The 16419-nt window shown below is 39.2% G+C and overlaps 1 protein-coding gene across 8 annotated transcripts in view; it reads right to left on the minus strand.

Moving 5' to 3' along the window:
- The window catches only part of TANC1 (tetratricopeptide repeat, ankyrin repeat and coiled-coil containing 1), a 71225-nt gene that overhangs the window by 35088 nt on the left and 19718 nt on the right, over nucleotides 1–16419 (minus strand). For 7 of the 8 annotated variants that reach the window (XM_051623914.1, XM_051623915.1, XM_051623917.1 and 4 more), the window contains 2 exons: nucleotides 5810–6013; nucleotides 2510–2611 (listed from right to left, as the gene is read on the minus strand). In XM_051623914.1, coding sequence (XP_051479874.1) covers nucleotides 2510–2611; nucleotides 5810–6013 — 306 coding nt within the window. The remainder of the gene's footprint in view (nucleotides 1–2509; nucleotides 2612–5809; nucleotides 6014–16419) is intronic. The other variant, XM_051623913.1, reaches the window with a different exon arrangement.

The following is a 16419-nucleotide window of genomic DNA, read 5'->3' on the forward strand; positions in this document are numbered from 1 at the left end:
CATTTTGCCCCCAAGCCGCAGATCGCAAGAAAAACATAGAAAACAGTGATTTTAACTGAACAGCTTGGCCAGTAAGCACTACTGGGTACGGGTCTGGAGAACAAGTCATACGAGGAGCAGCTGAGGGAGCTGGGGGTGTAAGAAGAGGGGGCTGAGGACAGACCTCACTGCCCTCTACAACTACCTGAAAGGAGGTTGTAGGGAAGTGGGTGTTGGGCTCTTCTCCCAAGCAAATAACAACAAGACCAGAGGAAATGATTAAGGGAGTGGAACATCTCCCTTATGAGGAAAGGCTGAGGGAGCTGGGTCTCTTTAGTTTGGAGAAAAGGAGACTGAGGGGGGGGACCTCATCAATGTTTACAAATATGTAAAGGGTGAGTGTCAAGACGATGGAGTTAAGCTTTTTTCAGTGAAGACCAGTGATAGGACAAGGGGTAATGGATACAAGTTGGAGCATAGGAGGTTTAAGATGAATATCAGGAAAAATTTTTTTACTGTAAGAGTGACAGAGCACTGGAACAGGCTGCCCAGAGAGGTTGTGGAGTCTCCTTCGCTGGAGACATTCAAAACCCGCCTGGATGCCTTCCTGTGTGATGTACTCTAGGTGACCCTGCTCTGGCAGGGGGGTTGGACTAGATGATCTTTCGAGGTCCCTTCCAACCCCTAGGATTCTATGATTCTATGATTCTATGAAATGGCCTGAAGTTGCCCCAGGGGAGTTCAGATGGGATAGCAGGAAGAATTTCTACACTGGAGGAGTGGTCAGGCACTGGAACAGCTGCCCAGGGAAGTGGTGGAGTCTACATCCCTGGAGGTGTTCAAGAAACGTGTAGATGTGGCTTCTTCTTCAGTGTATGTTCTAGTGGCTGAGGTTGTGGGGGTTTTGTGAGTATTTTTGGTGGGGTGTGCTTTTGGTTATTTTTGGTTTGTGTCGATGGTTAGACTTGGTGATCTCAGAGGTCCTTTCCAACCATGACGAATCTATGATACCTGCGATGCCCAGGGTTTGCAAACACAAGTAGTTTACTATTTAATCATCCCTTATTTCATTCCAGCTCTATGCCTGCCCAAAAGCACATATTTCTTAACTCTGTGAACAGCTTAAGGCTTTCCTCTGTAAAATTGAATTGTCTGGTTCTCTCTTGGTCCCAAAAGAAGGAAGTTTCTGAAATGGTGCCTTTTTTGAAAGCAGATAGCAGAAGTTTTGGTATCTCAGAATACTTTGCAAATGGACAGGTCTTAGAATATTTTACAAAGACTATAAATTTTCTCTGTAAAATTGTAATTTTGAGGATTACAATTAATCTTTAAAATTACAATCCTGGAAATTACAGACTTTGTGGAATCAATACCTTCATTCTTCTATCAAATTTACAAAACCCTGTTACCATTGTATTTAACTTCAAATCTTTGACAACTCTGAGTAAATGTTAGGCATAACATCAAATTCAGAGAGAAAAGCAACAGTCCAATAAAAGCCAAGATTCTAAGGTGTCCAACCCAGCAACAACTGTTTAATCCTTAAACACCAGAGTTTGACCTTCAGCAGTTTCCCTGTCTGGGAGTACAACTCTGTGAAGATGAGGATCCTCATGAGATGGTCACCTTCAGACTAGGGAGGGGAGGACTACAAGCTCTCCCAGTCCGACATAAAACTTTAATGCCAGCACCAAGATGTCTGTGAAGATGGAGAGACAACTATAACATATAAAATAAGGCATGCAGAAGGAGATGGTGAAAACAGTTACAACTAGTTCTGTTTTCTCTAGTATCAAACATAAGGGACTTAAAAAAAAAGAAAAGTCAGCTTTTAAAACTGTATTTTCCTTTAAAATTGAAGCAAAAGGACAACAAAAAACCTGTTCAGCTGGAACCTCATTAGTTACATGAAATTACTTTAACGAGGTCACTTAAACTGACATATTAATCTCAAAAACAATGCACAGGAAAGCATTACAGTGTGTATAGTCATATACCAACATATGGGTCATTTTGCTTTGACCATGACATCCCTTGTCAAAGCCACACTCTGTTATGCACTAGTCAAATTTAATGAACATGAAACTTTCCAAGAATACTCATTAACTCCAGGGAGGTAGCTTTTCCCAGCTTTGCCAACACAGGAGTCTACTGTTACTGCCTTCTTATTTAGCAAGCTTTTACAAAATGTCTTAAAATGAAGCATTGTACCCAGTGCAGAGCTACACACTTGGAACCAATTTATATTAAAAACAAGCTCAGAAAAATTCTAGTAGGCCTTTGGCATGTGTAGCAACCAACACCACTCACACACCACTTTGTCTGCAGTACATGCACAACTTCAAGACCTGAGAGTTATCAAGATCACGTAAGTATAAGAGAGACCATCTCTTGAGCACAAACATGACAAATCTGCAAAACATTCTTACAAAGAAAGAGTCAGATTTCCTCACTGTGCAGGCTGCTTGTATCACTCTGTCTGAAATGAACAGCTGTTCTACCCACAGAGTATCACTGAGCAGACTCTTACCATTTTGGCTGGGTTCTCCTTGCTCCGATCCCTTTCTCAGCGGCAGAGCTGCCTCACCTGGCACTCGAGGACTTTCCACATACTTGGGCTTCCTGACCAGACCTGCAATGGGAAAGAGCTGAGCGTATCCTAATTTTTTCCAGATGGAATGAAAGTTCCTTATGTGCAGTGTCTGTCCTCCATGATAAAGAAAAAAAACAACAAAACAGCAGAGGAATTATTCCTTATATGCACAGCAGCTTCCACAAAGATCAGCGAGCTGCTGCACTTCCACCCCTGTGAGAAAGAAACACTCTCCCTGGGCTTTTAGGAATGCAGAGCCTGTGGAAAACAAAACCCATGTGCTTGCTCTGACAAACCTGAAAAGGCTTCCTGTGTATGTAAAGTGGCTGACTTTTTAATCTTCCAGCTCAGGCAACTTTCAGTGGGCCTCCTTGGTTCAGAGCTTTTATTTTCCATTATAACAGGAAGACAATTTTGTTATCTGCATCTTTGAAGCTAGGGAAAAAGAGTACAGGCAGACAGCTTGCAACATCAACACACTAAATAATTCAAACCCAAGAAGCTTTATATTACAGTGCACTTTCTCCAAATACTGACACAGACCCTGATCATAAGGAATGGTGAAGATAAGTTAAAAAAAAAACAAAAAAAAAAACGAAAAGAAAACATTAGTGGCTACTAGTGTTTCTGGTATCATGAAACAGCAGCATTCCCACTTCATGTACAGATTAAGTTCAGCTTCAGTACCAAGAATTGTGTGCTCACACACACTTTTCAAAAATTAAGCTGATTCACTCTACTATCACTTTTACCTTCATGCTCTGCTTTCAGGCTGCTTATGATCCTGCTCTTCGCTAAATACGTATTAGTAGCAGCCAGAGGAAACTGTGAACCACACAGCTCATCCAGCAGGAGGGGAACGATGCTGCCCTCTAAAGGTTTGCCAGAAAGCATATACACCGGTACTACGAGGTATATCGATGAACAAACATCTGCTTGTGCTATGAACAGGGCTTGCCAGCTGTTCTGAGTACGTGGTGGGTAAGCTGCACACTGCAAACACCTCCTGCCTTCCCTCCTCCTCTCCTCACTGCCTGTATGTAACTCGGGACTGCACTTCAGGTTCCAGCTGTCCCTGCTTTCCTGGTCTGCAATCTCCCCCACTAACAGCAAACGGCAACCAGAAAGCCCTGGAGAGAGACTGCGGGACTGATGCTGACTGCAACACTTTGCCCTCGATAAGGCGGGTTTGTCTTCAGCTGGGGTCTTCAAACAAGATCCTTCTACTTGTTTCAAAATTCAAGGACACGCCAAAGTTCTCTTAAGACATCCAACAGTTCATTAAAAAAACACAGTATATTTAGGGTATGACGCTTGCAGCCATACCAAGTGTCCCATCCTTCCTTCTGGCAGCAGCCTCAGGTGCTACATTAAGTCTCTGAATAATACACCAGTTTCTTACTCGTTCTCATGAGTACTCTAAGGCTCACAACAGCTTTCACAGACAAGCTGCAACACGCTCCATTTTGGCCCCAGTAGCACAAGGCCCCACCACACTGTGACTGACCAGACAGCACATGCCCTGCTAAACCACAGGCCTTACAGACCTCACCAGGGGCCTCACACTCCTCACCACAGCATCTCTAACTAGAGACTATGAGACCATTACATTTTTTAAATTGAAAGACAGCTTAGTGACCAACTATCACCAGAGGGTGCTCTTTCAACACTACTGCTTAACAAAAATGAGGGCCTGGTGAAAGCTGCTGAAAATACATTCCTTTGAAACAAAATCACATTCTTTAAGAAGACAGTAGTCTGAATCAGTCATTTGTAAGCAGAAGTATAATTAGATTTATCTAATTAGATGTATGGAATTTGTGAACAACAAAAAACAAAGATTCAAAAAGAACCAGAAAATGTAGCAGTCATGTAAAACAGATCAGAATGGAAATATCTTCAGGACGTATTTTTAACACTCGCAGTTTAAGCTGTGACATAGACCCCATACTGAATTTTCCTCCTTGCAAACTGATGTGGAAGTGACTTACAGTGCTTGCAGATCTGATACACAACATGACAATAACTAAAAGAAATCATGATAAGTTTATTTTCATGCACTGATTTAGAACAGGAGAAAAGAATTAATCCATGGATGAAAAAGGACCCATTAATGTGTGAACTGTGTCTGCACCATGGAAGTCCTATCAGGTCTGACAAAAGGGTCATCTGGGACCATTTTATCAGCAGCAAACAGCAGAGAAGAATCTAAGTTAAGGAAAACACATTCCCCTGGTATACTTTTCCTGACTTCTGCCAAGTGGCTTTTTATTTCCATAGTCAGAAGAAAATTTGGAGCCATTCTACAGCTTGAAGAAATTTTTCTGTGAACTGTCAAAACCAAGCCAAAGCTATTTAAAAAACAAGTGAGATTATTTTTGCTTAATTCTGAAAGGAAAAAATAAATACTGATAGGCAATTGAAACCAAGAATACTTGTTACAAATTGTGTGTGTGCCACTATCTTGTGGCAATTCTTTGAGCAACATTTTTTCTTTAATTTTATGTACAATGGGCTGTTAACAAAGACATTTCTCAGTGCTGACAAAACACTACTTTTGACACTCTCTGATGCTAGACCTTATTAACTTTACAACAAAGAACCTCAAAACTGCTGAGTGTCTCCACAAGTCATGGGGATATGGACCATTTCACTTGACACTCAAGCTTTGACCCGAATGAGCCCAAGTGATGGTAGCGTGTTGGAATGATTTATATGTACAGAATGCTGATAAAAAGGGGACCAGACAGAGTACCTTATTTAGCAAGGTTCACACATAAGTATGCAGCCATTACTAAGGACACAACCACTGAAAATCAACTAATTGTCACAGCTTCAGCAGCACTTTATCTATTAATACACTTATGTAAGTAGATACGAGTAAAATAAATGAACAGGAAAAGCCACAAACAACATTCACTCTTACACAGTCAGTAACACACGAATAAACAAAGGTTTCTGCAGCTGTCTTCTACCTGACACACCAATCATAAATAACCAGTTTTAAACACACTCAGACATTCTGCAATACCAACAGAGTAATTCCTTGCCATATTAAATAAGATATTCTATCTACTCAACAACCTCTTCTCCCTGGGAACATGCAAAAAGCCTTCACTCATCTTGCTCTTACTGCAAAAGATGAACATAATTCTACTTTGTCACTTTATATGAAGTGTATTAAATACTGAGGTAAAGCGCTATGAAGATTTTAGTTGCCAATCAGTTTCATTTTACCTGGAGACTTTTTGTTTGCTCTTGACTGCACCAAACAGGACTGGCGTGGCAGCAGAGGTGAGGATGGCAGCGACATTGAGACTCCTTTAGCCAAGTTCATTCTGTAATTGTCCCCAGAGCCTGGCTGGGTGCCAATGGGAAAATCTGCATTGTGGCCAGATGTTGCTACGACCTGAAAGGCATTCTCTGGGCAGGAGTCACCTGCTAAAAATAAAATGTTGTCATCCATTTTGTGAAACGCCAAAATAAAAAGCACATTATTGAAATACAAGCATTTACCACAGGAAAAAAACATTTGCCTGCAAGCATTCAGCATGACTCATCTTATGTGCACCCCCACTGCAGAATCCAGGTAACCACTAGAAAAACTTCAACACATAAGTGAGATTTTATTTTACTGTAGTAGAGACAGGAAGAAAGACCCCACTTTCAACAAAGTAAGTACTTTTCAGATTTCATTCTTAGATGTAAAACCCAGCTTCCTATGAAGATAAAAGTATTTTTACAGCTGAAAAGGTATTTTAGGATCACTCTGAAAATATTGTTTAGGGAACTAGTTAAAGGAGGAATTTAGTTGTGTTACCCTGTACTCTCAATTAAAATGTAGCTCACTGAAGGGTTTACTCACAGACAGGCAGCTAAGCTTTATTCTTCTGTTTTAAAACAGGGAGGTCCAGTATGTGCAATTTGACAGCAACAGTAATTTCTTTACGTAAGGAAAACTCAAGCTATTGGTTCACAGCACACTAGTGGAACACCAAAACAGTGAAGTACACTCAGCACAGAGAAATGTCTGGGTGGTTGAAAGAAATGCAATTTCAGCTGAATCAAAAATATGTTTCAAACCAATAGAAAAATACAGTGCTTAGAGAAATTGTCCAAAGACAGCAGAAATACATGTTGAAAGGTCCAGGTTTTTTCTCTTCAGATGACACAGTGCTGAAAAACTAACCACACCTTTTTTTTAATTCCCAAATTAGGGTATTGCTCAATAATTTACATTAACTACTCTTGAAACTGAATTGGTAGGCCCAAAGATAAAAAATAGCTAAACAAAACTGATGTAAGAACATTTTTTAGACAAGCCAATTAGCAACACGCAGCATGGTTAAAACCCAAAGCACAACTACAAGAAAAGACAAACAAAGGAGAAGGAGTATCTCTTCAAATGTGAGTTCCTCATGCCAAGTTTATTTTCTTACAGTAAGGACACACTTCAGATAAATGTGGTTCTACAAGATCTCCATTTCTTGTTCATTCTGTTGTCATTCAACTGCTGCCTTCAGTCTCTCACAGCTGTTCTCCTACCACATTCCCCTACAAACAGCATTAACTGCATACAATGAACTTCCACCCTGTGTCAGAAAGAAAACAACAAACCTAACCCTTGAGAAAAGTAAAAGTACTTGTCTCAGTTTGACTCTTGCTCTCTTTTTTCAGAAGTATGCAAAGAAGATAAGAAAACCAAACATACCTGGATGTTAAAGTCTAATTCCCTAATTCTAAGTTCCAAAGCTGCATGTATTTAAAAGATTATTTGGGCCTTTTTCCTAGCCATACTTCTTTTCCTCACAACCACCTAAGCCTCTGAATCTATCCTGTATATTTCATTCATCCTAATCCTGTATTTTCTATTTTGTATAAATTGGGCTGATGACCAAACCTAGATCTTTCGACCAAGTTAAAGCAAAACACCCCTAAGTTACTTGGATCTACATATATGACAAAGACCCAGATTTAACAAGCTTGTGGGATCTACAAGGAAATGCTTCATGCTTTCCACACAACAACCCGGTACTAGGGAAACAATACTAGAAAAAATCATGAGTAATAGCTGTTAAAATACAATTTGTTATGATGTCCCAATATAACCAGATGCCACACATGCACACAGAAGCCCCAAATTATTTGATACTAACTTAAAAGGTTAATAACTTCAAGTATTTTAGCTACCAGAACAACACTTTAAATATGCATTACAATTCTTGTTACCTACCCCAATGTAAAACAAGACAATCATCAGTTCTGGAACAGGAGGAAGATGACCTCTCAGCAATTTTTTAATAATGTCAAGCTAAAACATAAGGAAAGATTCTGTGGAATCCTGCTTTCTTGTTTTCAAAACCTCAGAGTTGTACATTTTCCACTACCACATAGCTTCTGGACAAAAAGTTTCATAAGCATCAATCAACACCACAGATCTTATTCAGTGGTCAAAGTTACCATGGAAACAACTTAATAGCTTTAAAAACCACACACAAGAAGCTCTGAGAATGGAAATCAAATCCTACTTTTGTTGCTCCTAGGGATGCAACTGGAAGGCACAATCTGATTAACAAACTACTTTTTTTTTCCCTTAAGATACAAAAAGGTACAAGGATGGCTGACTAAAGCAAGGATTTTGTAGAGGCTGGTATCCTAAAAGATAACTTGGACTTTAAGATTAAACTAATCCTTCTACTGAACAGAGAGGATAACTAAAATGAAAACCTTTACAGTGTACATGTCAGTATTAAATAAAATAAAACAAATCAAATTAATCTATTGTAAGTTGCTCAGAAACCAGAGGAGTCACAGAATGGTTTCGGTTGGATCTTACCAAAACATGAGTAAATTGGAGTTTGGTGCAAATGCTGTAATTCAGATTATTTTAAAATGAAGGAATAGCACTGCAACCTTCAAAACAGTAAGAGCTGGAACTGGAAATGCAGCCTCCTCAAGTCTGAACACTGCTAGCGACTGCAGAACAATGTTCCACACACTTCTCTCTATACTGAGAATCTCTCAATTTCTGAGCTAGTGGATTTTGTCTTTTTCTCCCTTCAATTATCTACTACAGTGAAACAAGAACTCTCAACCCACTGTAAAAACATATCTGATGTAAAATGTGCTATAGCAGAAGCAATCTTCAGTTCTGCAGTCCTGCTTATGATTTCATTTTTTTTTAAAGTGTTAATACCACAGGATACTGAAAAAAGTTCCTTGCAAGCACCATGGGAGTAAATGCACCAACAGCATCTCCCAAACAAGCAAGAACTTCACAGCCCAGCTTGGACCAGATTACTCTGGCACCAACTGGAAAGAAAAGCAGCAGCAGCCAAACTTTGCCATGTAACACTCTTCAAGAAGGAAATCCAAAGGGCCCAGGAGCAGCTGGCCCCACTTGCTGCAAGAGGAAAGGTGGGAAGGTGCTGGCTGTGGTGTTGGATTTTCGGTTTTGTTTTGGGGGTTCTTTTTTTTGAGGTTGATGGTTGGACTCTGTGATCTTTGAGGTCCTTTCCAACCATGACAATTCTGTGGTTCTGTGACCATGGAAACTCCTGTAAAACCCTCTGGAGAATCTTCACCAGCAAAAGCTGAAAAGGTGAGCTTAAGAGGTATAATTCCTTTGCTATTTTAGAGCAAGCATAATGGTCTGAGTTGAGACAGAATCCAATCACTTTGACATGAGGGGCATACAGAAGGTTGCCAAGTAACTACTGCTGGGTAACCTTGTTAGCTGCTTTACATGAGTCTTCTCCTCGCTCCAAGCACCCCAGAATACCTCTGTGATAACTGCTGAGTTCTGAGGAACAGCACAAGTAGCAACTGTACCAACCCACACGCACAGGCAGCACCAGGCAAGGAAAGACTGTCTCCCCAAACAGAAACAAGCAACACTCACGTGTGCTTACACATGACTACTGACAGCCTTACTACAACTTTCTTCTGCTTCGCAGGGTATGTTTCATCCTAACAAATGCTGAGAAAAGATGAACTTTACAGACAAATTGAGAAGGAAATTATGACAGGAAAAAGAAATTCTCTGTATGGCAACGAAAGCCTTGCAGCTGGAAAGCACATTCCAGAAGGGAGGCATCAGTATGTCAGAGTAATAAGAAACTGTTTCAGAATTACCAAAACCAGTGATTTTGAGATTTCAAAAAAAGTTTTCTTCTAAGTTTCAGCCCCATCCTGTTTTTCAACAGAATTGACAGGCAATTGCAGACAGAATTCAGCAGCACAGCTCAGTGACTGTGCTTATGGCACTTCAACTGCAAAACACTGGTAACTGCTCTTTAAAGGATCTGTGTGTTTCAAAACTGAAATGCTTAAATATGTGCAGGTACTTGCACATACACAGCCAGTCCAGCTTAGCGAGAAGGCAACCCAGGAGGGCAAGAGCCAAATAACCCAGTCCTTCCAGTTAGGAGAAGGTAACCACTGGCACCACCATGATCAGGAGTTGGGTGAAAAATTCATGGTCAGCAAAGCAGTTCATCAGCTAGCTTTCTGGGGTTATAAAACAGGCTTCTGTCATGCCAAACACATGCATTAGGGAAGATCAACGTTTAACCATTTTGCTCTTGAGACTCTGGAGAGACCAGAAAATGGGAGAAATTAGCCTGGAATGGGAAAAAACCTCATTACGGCCTGAGTAGCGCAAGCAGTGAAGTGCATTGAGTGAGAAACAAACCAAGTGAAGGTTAAAATTAAAGGTCCAAATGGACAATCTTTGCCAACTATGCTCATACTTGACATTATTAGCTCACTTTCTAGCATTTATTTCTGAACTCTGCATTACTTTTTCAGTACACAAAATATTAATGTTCTCTGGTAGTGCTTGCTTAAAAAAACGCAACCATTTTGAAAATAAAACAGTGATAAACAGAGGTCAATTAAGACGACTGAAGTAATTTCTACGAATGTGTTTCAAGGGCAGGATCTTTTGTTTGTTTGTTTATATGTACACGGGATATATCATTGGCATTAGCTTCTGGGAAAAGACATTCACCACATTAAATACTCACAACTCAGAAAAAAGGAGTTTAAACTCTTAAGTAACTGTCAGCAGCCACAGAAAGTGGGCAAAGCAACACAGAATAACCAAAAACAGCTCCATATTTTGAGCATGAAACAATGCTTCTTCTGTTGCAAGTTATTTTTAGCATAACAACAAAAAGGCAAACTGAAGCCTGAAAGTATTCCAGTACAAGTTCAATGTTCCAGCTAGTGGATGTGTACTTTATGCACCAAAAAAGTCCATTTGCACTTAAAATTAAAAGCCTAATGTAGAAAGTTAGGACAGAAAAAGCCAATTGAATTTGCATATTTAATTTTAAAATGCAAGCTTGTTTTATTTAATGATTTCAAACCTTACGATTTGCCAGGGGGGTATCTGAAGCTCTTGCTGTTCTCAGCTTGGTTCCAGGTATAGTAGTGAGATAGAAATGTTTAATGAGATATAATGCCAGAAATAAGCATCTAACTAAATAATTGCAGCTGAGAGTCAAAGCTTTATTGCTACAGGGAAGTAACTCTGAAAATACTTAATTTAAAAATCATTATTAAGTAGTGGGTCTTAATAAAAGGTTAAGCTTTCTTGTACAGGAACTGTACTTTTATTTTAAAGTAGTAATTTAGTTGCCATTAACAAAAAAGCGTATCTGTGTTTATCATTCAAAGTGCTGGGCTAGTGCTGTGCACCAGGAAAGGGAGCAAGAGAAACCAGAATTGCAGAACATCATCCAAGTGATCACTGACAACCATTTCATTTTTCAAAAATAATACTAAGTATAATCTCAATTTCTTAATTTTATCTGATCATATATATAAAAAGGGAAGACATTTCCATTTCACAGATTCCATCCAATTGGTTTAGTATAAAAGAGCAAGGTACACAAACAAAATACGTAAGAGTATGCCTATCTACAAGAACATAATGCAGAAATAAAGGCATCCATTCTCTCCTAACATACAAAATCTTTGTACACTCATATTTAGGTCAAAGATACTTATATAAAAGATACCGGAATACAGGAAGAAGGAAAAACAGAGGAAACTAAGTCGCAAAAGAGTATTGTAAAAAAAGTAAGTCTGAGCAACAGAAAATTAAACAAGATTCAACAAAGAGCAATTAATATGGAACTTCTTTGTAGCCCAAAGTAAAAAAACCTGAGTGTGAGAACAATCACTGACAGCACGATGTGTGAGAATACAGAAGCAATTCTACACCATTTATGTCATTATCCAGAAATCACAAACACTGATCTAATTTATCCGGATTCTCTACCTTTAAAACACTGCAGCATTAAATCCTAAACACCCTTTTGTTGACATGATTATTTCTCCCTTGTTATCTGAGCACTACATGAATGTCTAACAAGCCTTTAAGCTGGAAAACCTAAAAGTCCCAACTACTTACCACAATAATTTCTACTGAAATAACCAGGTTTTCATGCATACTGTGCACTACATTTGATGTTAAACTTCTGATGGGATTTAGTGCAGGAAGCACACTGCAAACTAAGCACAATACTTCCATTATTCGTGTTCCTTCAGGCCTGATATTAGGTCAACAGAACAACAATGCTCATGCTACTAAAAAGCCATCTGAAATAACTGAGCATATTCCGTAGAAACTTAATATACAGATTTTTCTTTTCAAGTTGAAATACATTCCAAGTATTTCATACTGAATGGCCTTTTGCTTAGTAAGTAAAATTTTAAAAAGGCAGATTCCCAGAATGGAGGAAAGTTGCTGCCTTTAGGGCAGTTAAAGAAAACAAAGATCATCACACACTGCAAAGCAGCCGGCAGCATGTAAAACCAACAGGAAATAATAATACAAATCTCTCTCTGAAGCACTTTTAAGCATTTAAGAACGAGCAGCTGAGTAGATTTTCTACTAAAACAACCATCATTTTAAAGTCTTTTTTGTTTATATTCTAAGCATGATATTCTTTATACTATCATCAAGGACAAAAACAAGACTTGCAGGTAACCCTGCAGAACTTCAGTTGGAACAAGTCTTCTGGCTCCAGTTTCTTGAAGGGTGACACCAAAACAGGAAGTTCCCATGCTACACTAAAACACCAAAGGTCAGCTCCTTACAAGAGAGGCTAGAGGCAGAGAATCTCCCTGTGGCTGCACAGGTGAATTTAAGAACTCAAGAAAAGAAATCTGGAAAACATACTATCAACTATGAGAGCAACAAAGAAGAGAAACACAGGATAGAAATAAAGACAAAGAGATCAGATGATCTGAAAGCTAGAAAATAAAGTCAATTAACAAAGGCAAAAGGCAAGAAACAAGGAAAGAAAATGTGTGCCCTAAGAAGAAGTCATAAGGAATAGTGAGAGTGACACTAACAGACTCCCAATCAAAACAACTAGGTCTGCCACTTCTTACTAGAAAGACACCTTCTAAGGAAACGCTAAAACACTTGGAAACTCTTTCAGAGTTTAAAGAGATAAAATTTATTTTATGATAATAACCTGACTAAGAGGAGAAAAGACCAAATTTTCTGAGACTGAGCAAAAACCTTGAGAAACAAAGGGAAATTGAGAGAGTAACTGCAGTACATTTCCAGCTCAGTACATGAGACAGTATAAAACCACAGGTTATTTTCCGGGACACAAAAATTAATGCTTCTATTTGTCCTTTTTCTGCTTGGTTTCAAATATTCACATAATAGTTTCCTGTTACTTTAAAGGAACAGGTGCAGATTGTGGGTTTTTCCCCTTGAGTTCCTTCCCTTCCCAAGTACATATACTGCTTTAACGGAAGGAAGGGTGACAGAACAAATATCAACTTACAGATACTTATTTCCATACATCAGAAATAACTATGTCTGAAGGGCTGTGAAGATAGGTTGCTTCATACTGCAGAAAACCTGGAAAAAAACTGGATGCAGGAAAAGTTGGATGTTTGGGTCAAAAGATTGGTTTATTTAAAATTCTGTTCCTTTGGAACATCATTTTACCCAAATACAGTACCAACTCCCTTGCCTTCAAATCCACCTTCAGAAGTAAATTTAGTAGTTTTGGTTTGAAAAAGCATTCCATGCATGAACAACATCCTGTCAATGCTGCTCTTTGTCACCTATGTTCAGGTAAGTTTGCACATCCTGATATACAATCATGTAAGGAATTATGAATGTGTATGTTTAAACACATACATTGTACTTCATTTAGATTTCAGCTACTCCTACAACAGCCACCTGCCTATCAGTGCCTCCCAGCCACATCTAAAACCCATTTTAATAAAACAATTGTAGAAGACAGAATTATTACTGAAGCAACTGCAGGCCCTGAGCCCAAGAAGGTATCACTAGCACACTGCTATTGGAGCAGCCCAATGTGCCATTTTTCCACCCAAAAGTGAGATTCCCATGTGACAGCCTTCCACCTTGTCAGGGCAGATGTCATTTATAAAAAAGACCCTCTACCAGTCTTCAGCATAGCACTTCAGTCTCTCCCCCACAAGCATTAGCACTAATTCTTGCAATCCTACTTTTCAATACAATCCTGAATTTTAAGTTATTCAAAATTTTAATTAACACACTCAGCAGCCAGGATTCAAAAACATGATGCACACCTTCAGCTCTTAAGGCCTTATGTTAGGGTGAATAAAGAAATTCTAGCCTTAAAATCCATACAGGCTATTTTTTAAAAAACAGTCCTAATTTCTTTCTGTTAACCCTTTTATGGACTTCTTAATACTACAGCTGTGCCTTCAATCCAGAGAAAACCTGCCCTTGCCATGTGCACAGCTTCTGCAAGGCCGGGAGACTGAGAAGCAGTAGGATGCAGCTAATGCACAAACAGGAAGCTCTGTGCAGTCCAACAGGAACCATCCCACTCAGGGCTGAACTACACAGACTTCCAGGCATTCCTTTAATGCACAAGAAAGCCCATGGGACAACAGGGGTTACTTCAGTTTAAGAACAAGCTACTGCAGTTTATCCAGCGTGGCTGCAGCTGGAGTGAAACCACCCGCGGTGGTCAGGGCAGAGCGTTCAGGAGTCACTGCTCCTCTGCTGCAGACCCAGACCTTGGCGTCTCTCCTCTGCCTACTGGGATGCACCCACACACCTAAGCAGGAGTTTGCAAGCACACTCCTACAGTCCATTCTGAAATGGCTACGGAAGATTAAGATGTTACCACCTTCCAGCTGTTCAGTACTCTTCCCAAACTGGGCATGTATTGACAAAAGATCAGAGCTCCTCCTAACGGGGTTCAGGCCTGCACTGCTGAGCTATGCTCTCTCATCTACTTCCTGCTGCATTCTGAAGCTCTGAAAAAGCTGACAACTTTTGCAAAACATCAGCAAAAAAATCAACTCTACGTACCCAGAAAGCTGATAGAAGCATCTAACTGTACTATTGTGTGGCTAGAAGGATGGATGTTTCCACAGTAACTGTCTCTCAAGTCAGCCTCCATCACTAGCACACATCTCCACTCTGAACAGTTCTTCAGAGCAGCAAATTTTAAGCTGTTGTTAATATAAAGGACCATGAAAATAGGACAACTCTACAATTAAAAAGATTTCCATTTCGCATTTTGAGTTTGAGGAGCAAGCAAAAAATAAGCTCTCCAAAGGCGAATGTTTCTTGCCTTGCTTTGCACCTTCTTTAAAAGCTGAGAAATACCGCAAAGCTCAAAAAATGGGAAGGTCATTTGAAACAAAAGAGAAACCTCTTAAACTTAACACAGCTTTACAGGAAGCCTTAGATGTAACACAGAACAGAATGCACAACATCTCTTTTCAAACTTTTCACATCTTCAAATACAAAATAAATCAAAATCTCTGAATTCTTCTGTAGAAATCAAGTACTTCCTTTTAAAAAGCAGCTCCCGGAGTCCTCTAGCTTTCCCCATCCAGGCATTATTCACCAATTTCTCCCAATACTTGGTTTCCATAATATCCAATTAGACTTGAAACTCTAGAGCTTTGATTAAAAAAACAAACAACAAAAACCTAACAAAAAATGACACAAAAAAACATCCCACACTCTGACACTCCTCTTGGTGTTCAGATACAGCAGCACTGTATTTGTAAAAACAAAGGGAGAAAATCCTCTCTTTTGCACTCATTAATCCAGACAGATGTGATGAGATCCTCAAACTAAAAAAATGTGTTTTCTGACCTAAGGGAAAAAGGCTTTTCAAGCTTCAGATTTTAATCAAAGCCTGGTCAAAGCTCCACTCCAAACAGCCTGGTTTTCCTTTCGAGCTTAAACCAATTTCCATCTAGTATTTTAAGGGAAAATGTACCAATGAAAGCCTCACCACAGGAATTTTTAGCTCACTATGTTTAAACAACACCAGCTGGTAACTTGAAGCCAGCAGTACACACAAAATTAACAGGATGCCTTTCTTCTTGTTCTGTGATCACTTCTGTGCATCTTTGATCCAGTGTCAATGTTTTTTCTTTCCAGGATAGCTCTCATCATTCAGTCACTGAGAGAGAAACTGAGGTAGAGTGTAAACTTCAGAAAACCACAAGAATCTCCTGAAGAACACATCACCTGCCAGATGAGCACAGAACTGCTTTTTGCAAAAGAACACTTAAAATGTGCTCCCCTTGTAGCACTCAGTGCAGTCTTAAAGAGCTACAATGCAAGATAAGATATATATATAGATATATATATAGATGTATAGATATATAGCTTGTCAAAGAAAATATGAATGCATTGTTTAAAGGTTCTGACAAATGTCAGAAGCAGTCTATATTACATTTTGCACTTAATACAAGAAAGGAATATTTGGTTTTACATTTAGGATTTTTAAAAATTTTATTCTGGAAGTAATTAATTTTTTTTTCCAAACAGCATAAATTCACTCTTA

The sequence above is a fragment of the Apus apus genome, chromosome 6 (assembly GCF_020740795.1).
Source record: "Apus apus isolate bApuApu2 chromosome 6, bApuApu2.pri.cur, whole genome shotgun sequence".
Classification (NCBI taxonomy): domain Eukaryota; kingdom Metazoa; phylum Chordata; class Aves; order Apodiformes; family Apodidae; genus Apus; species Apus apus.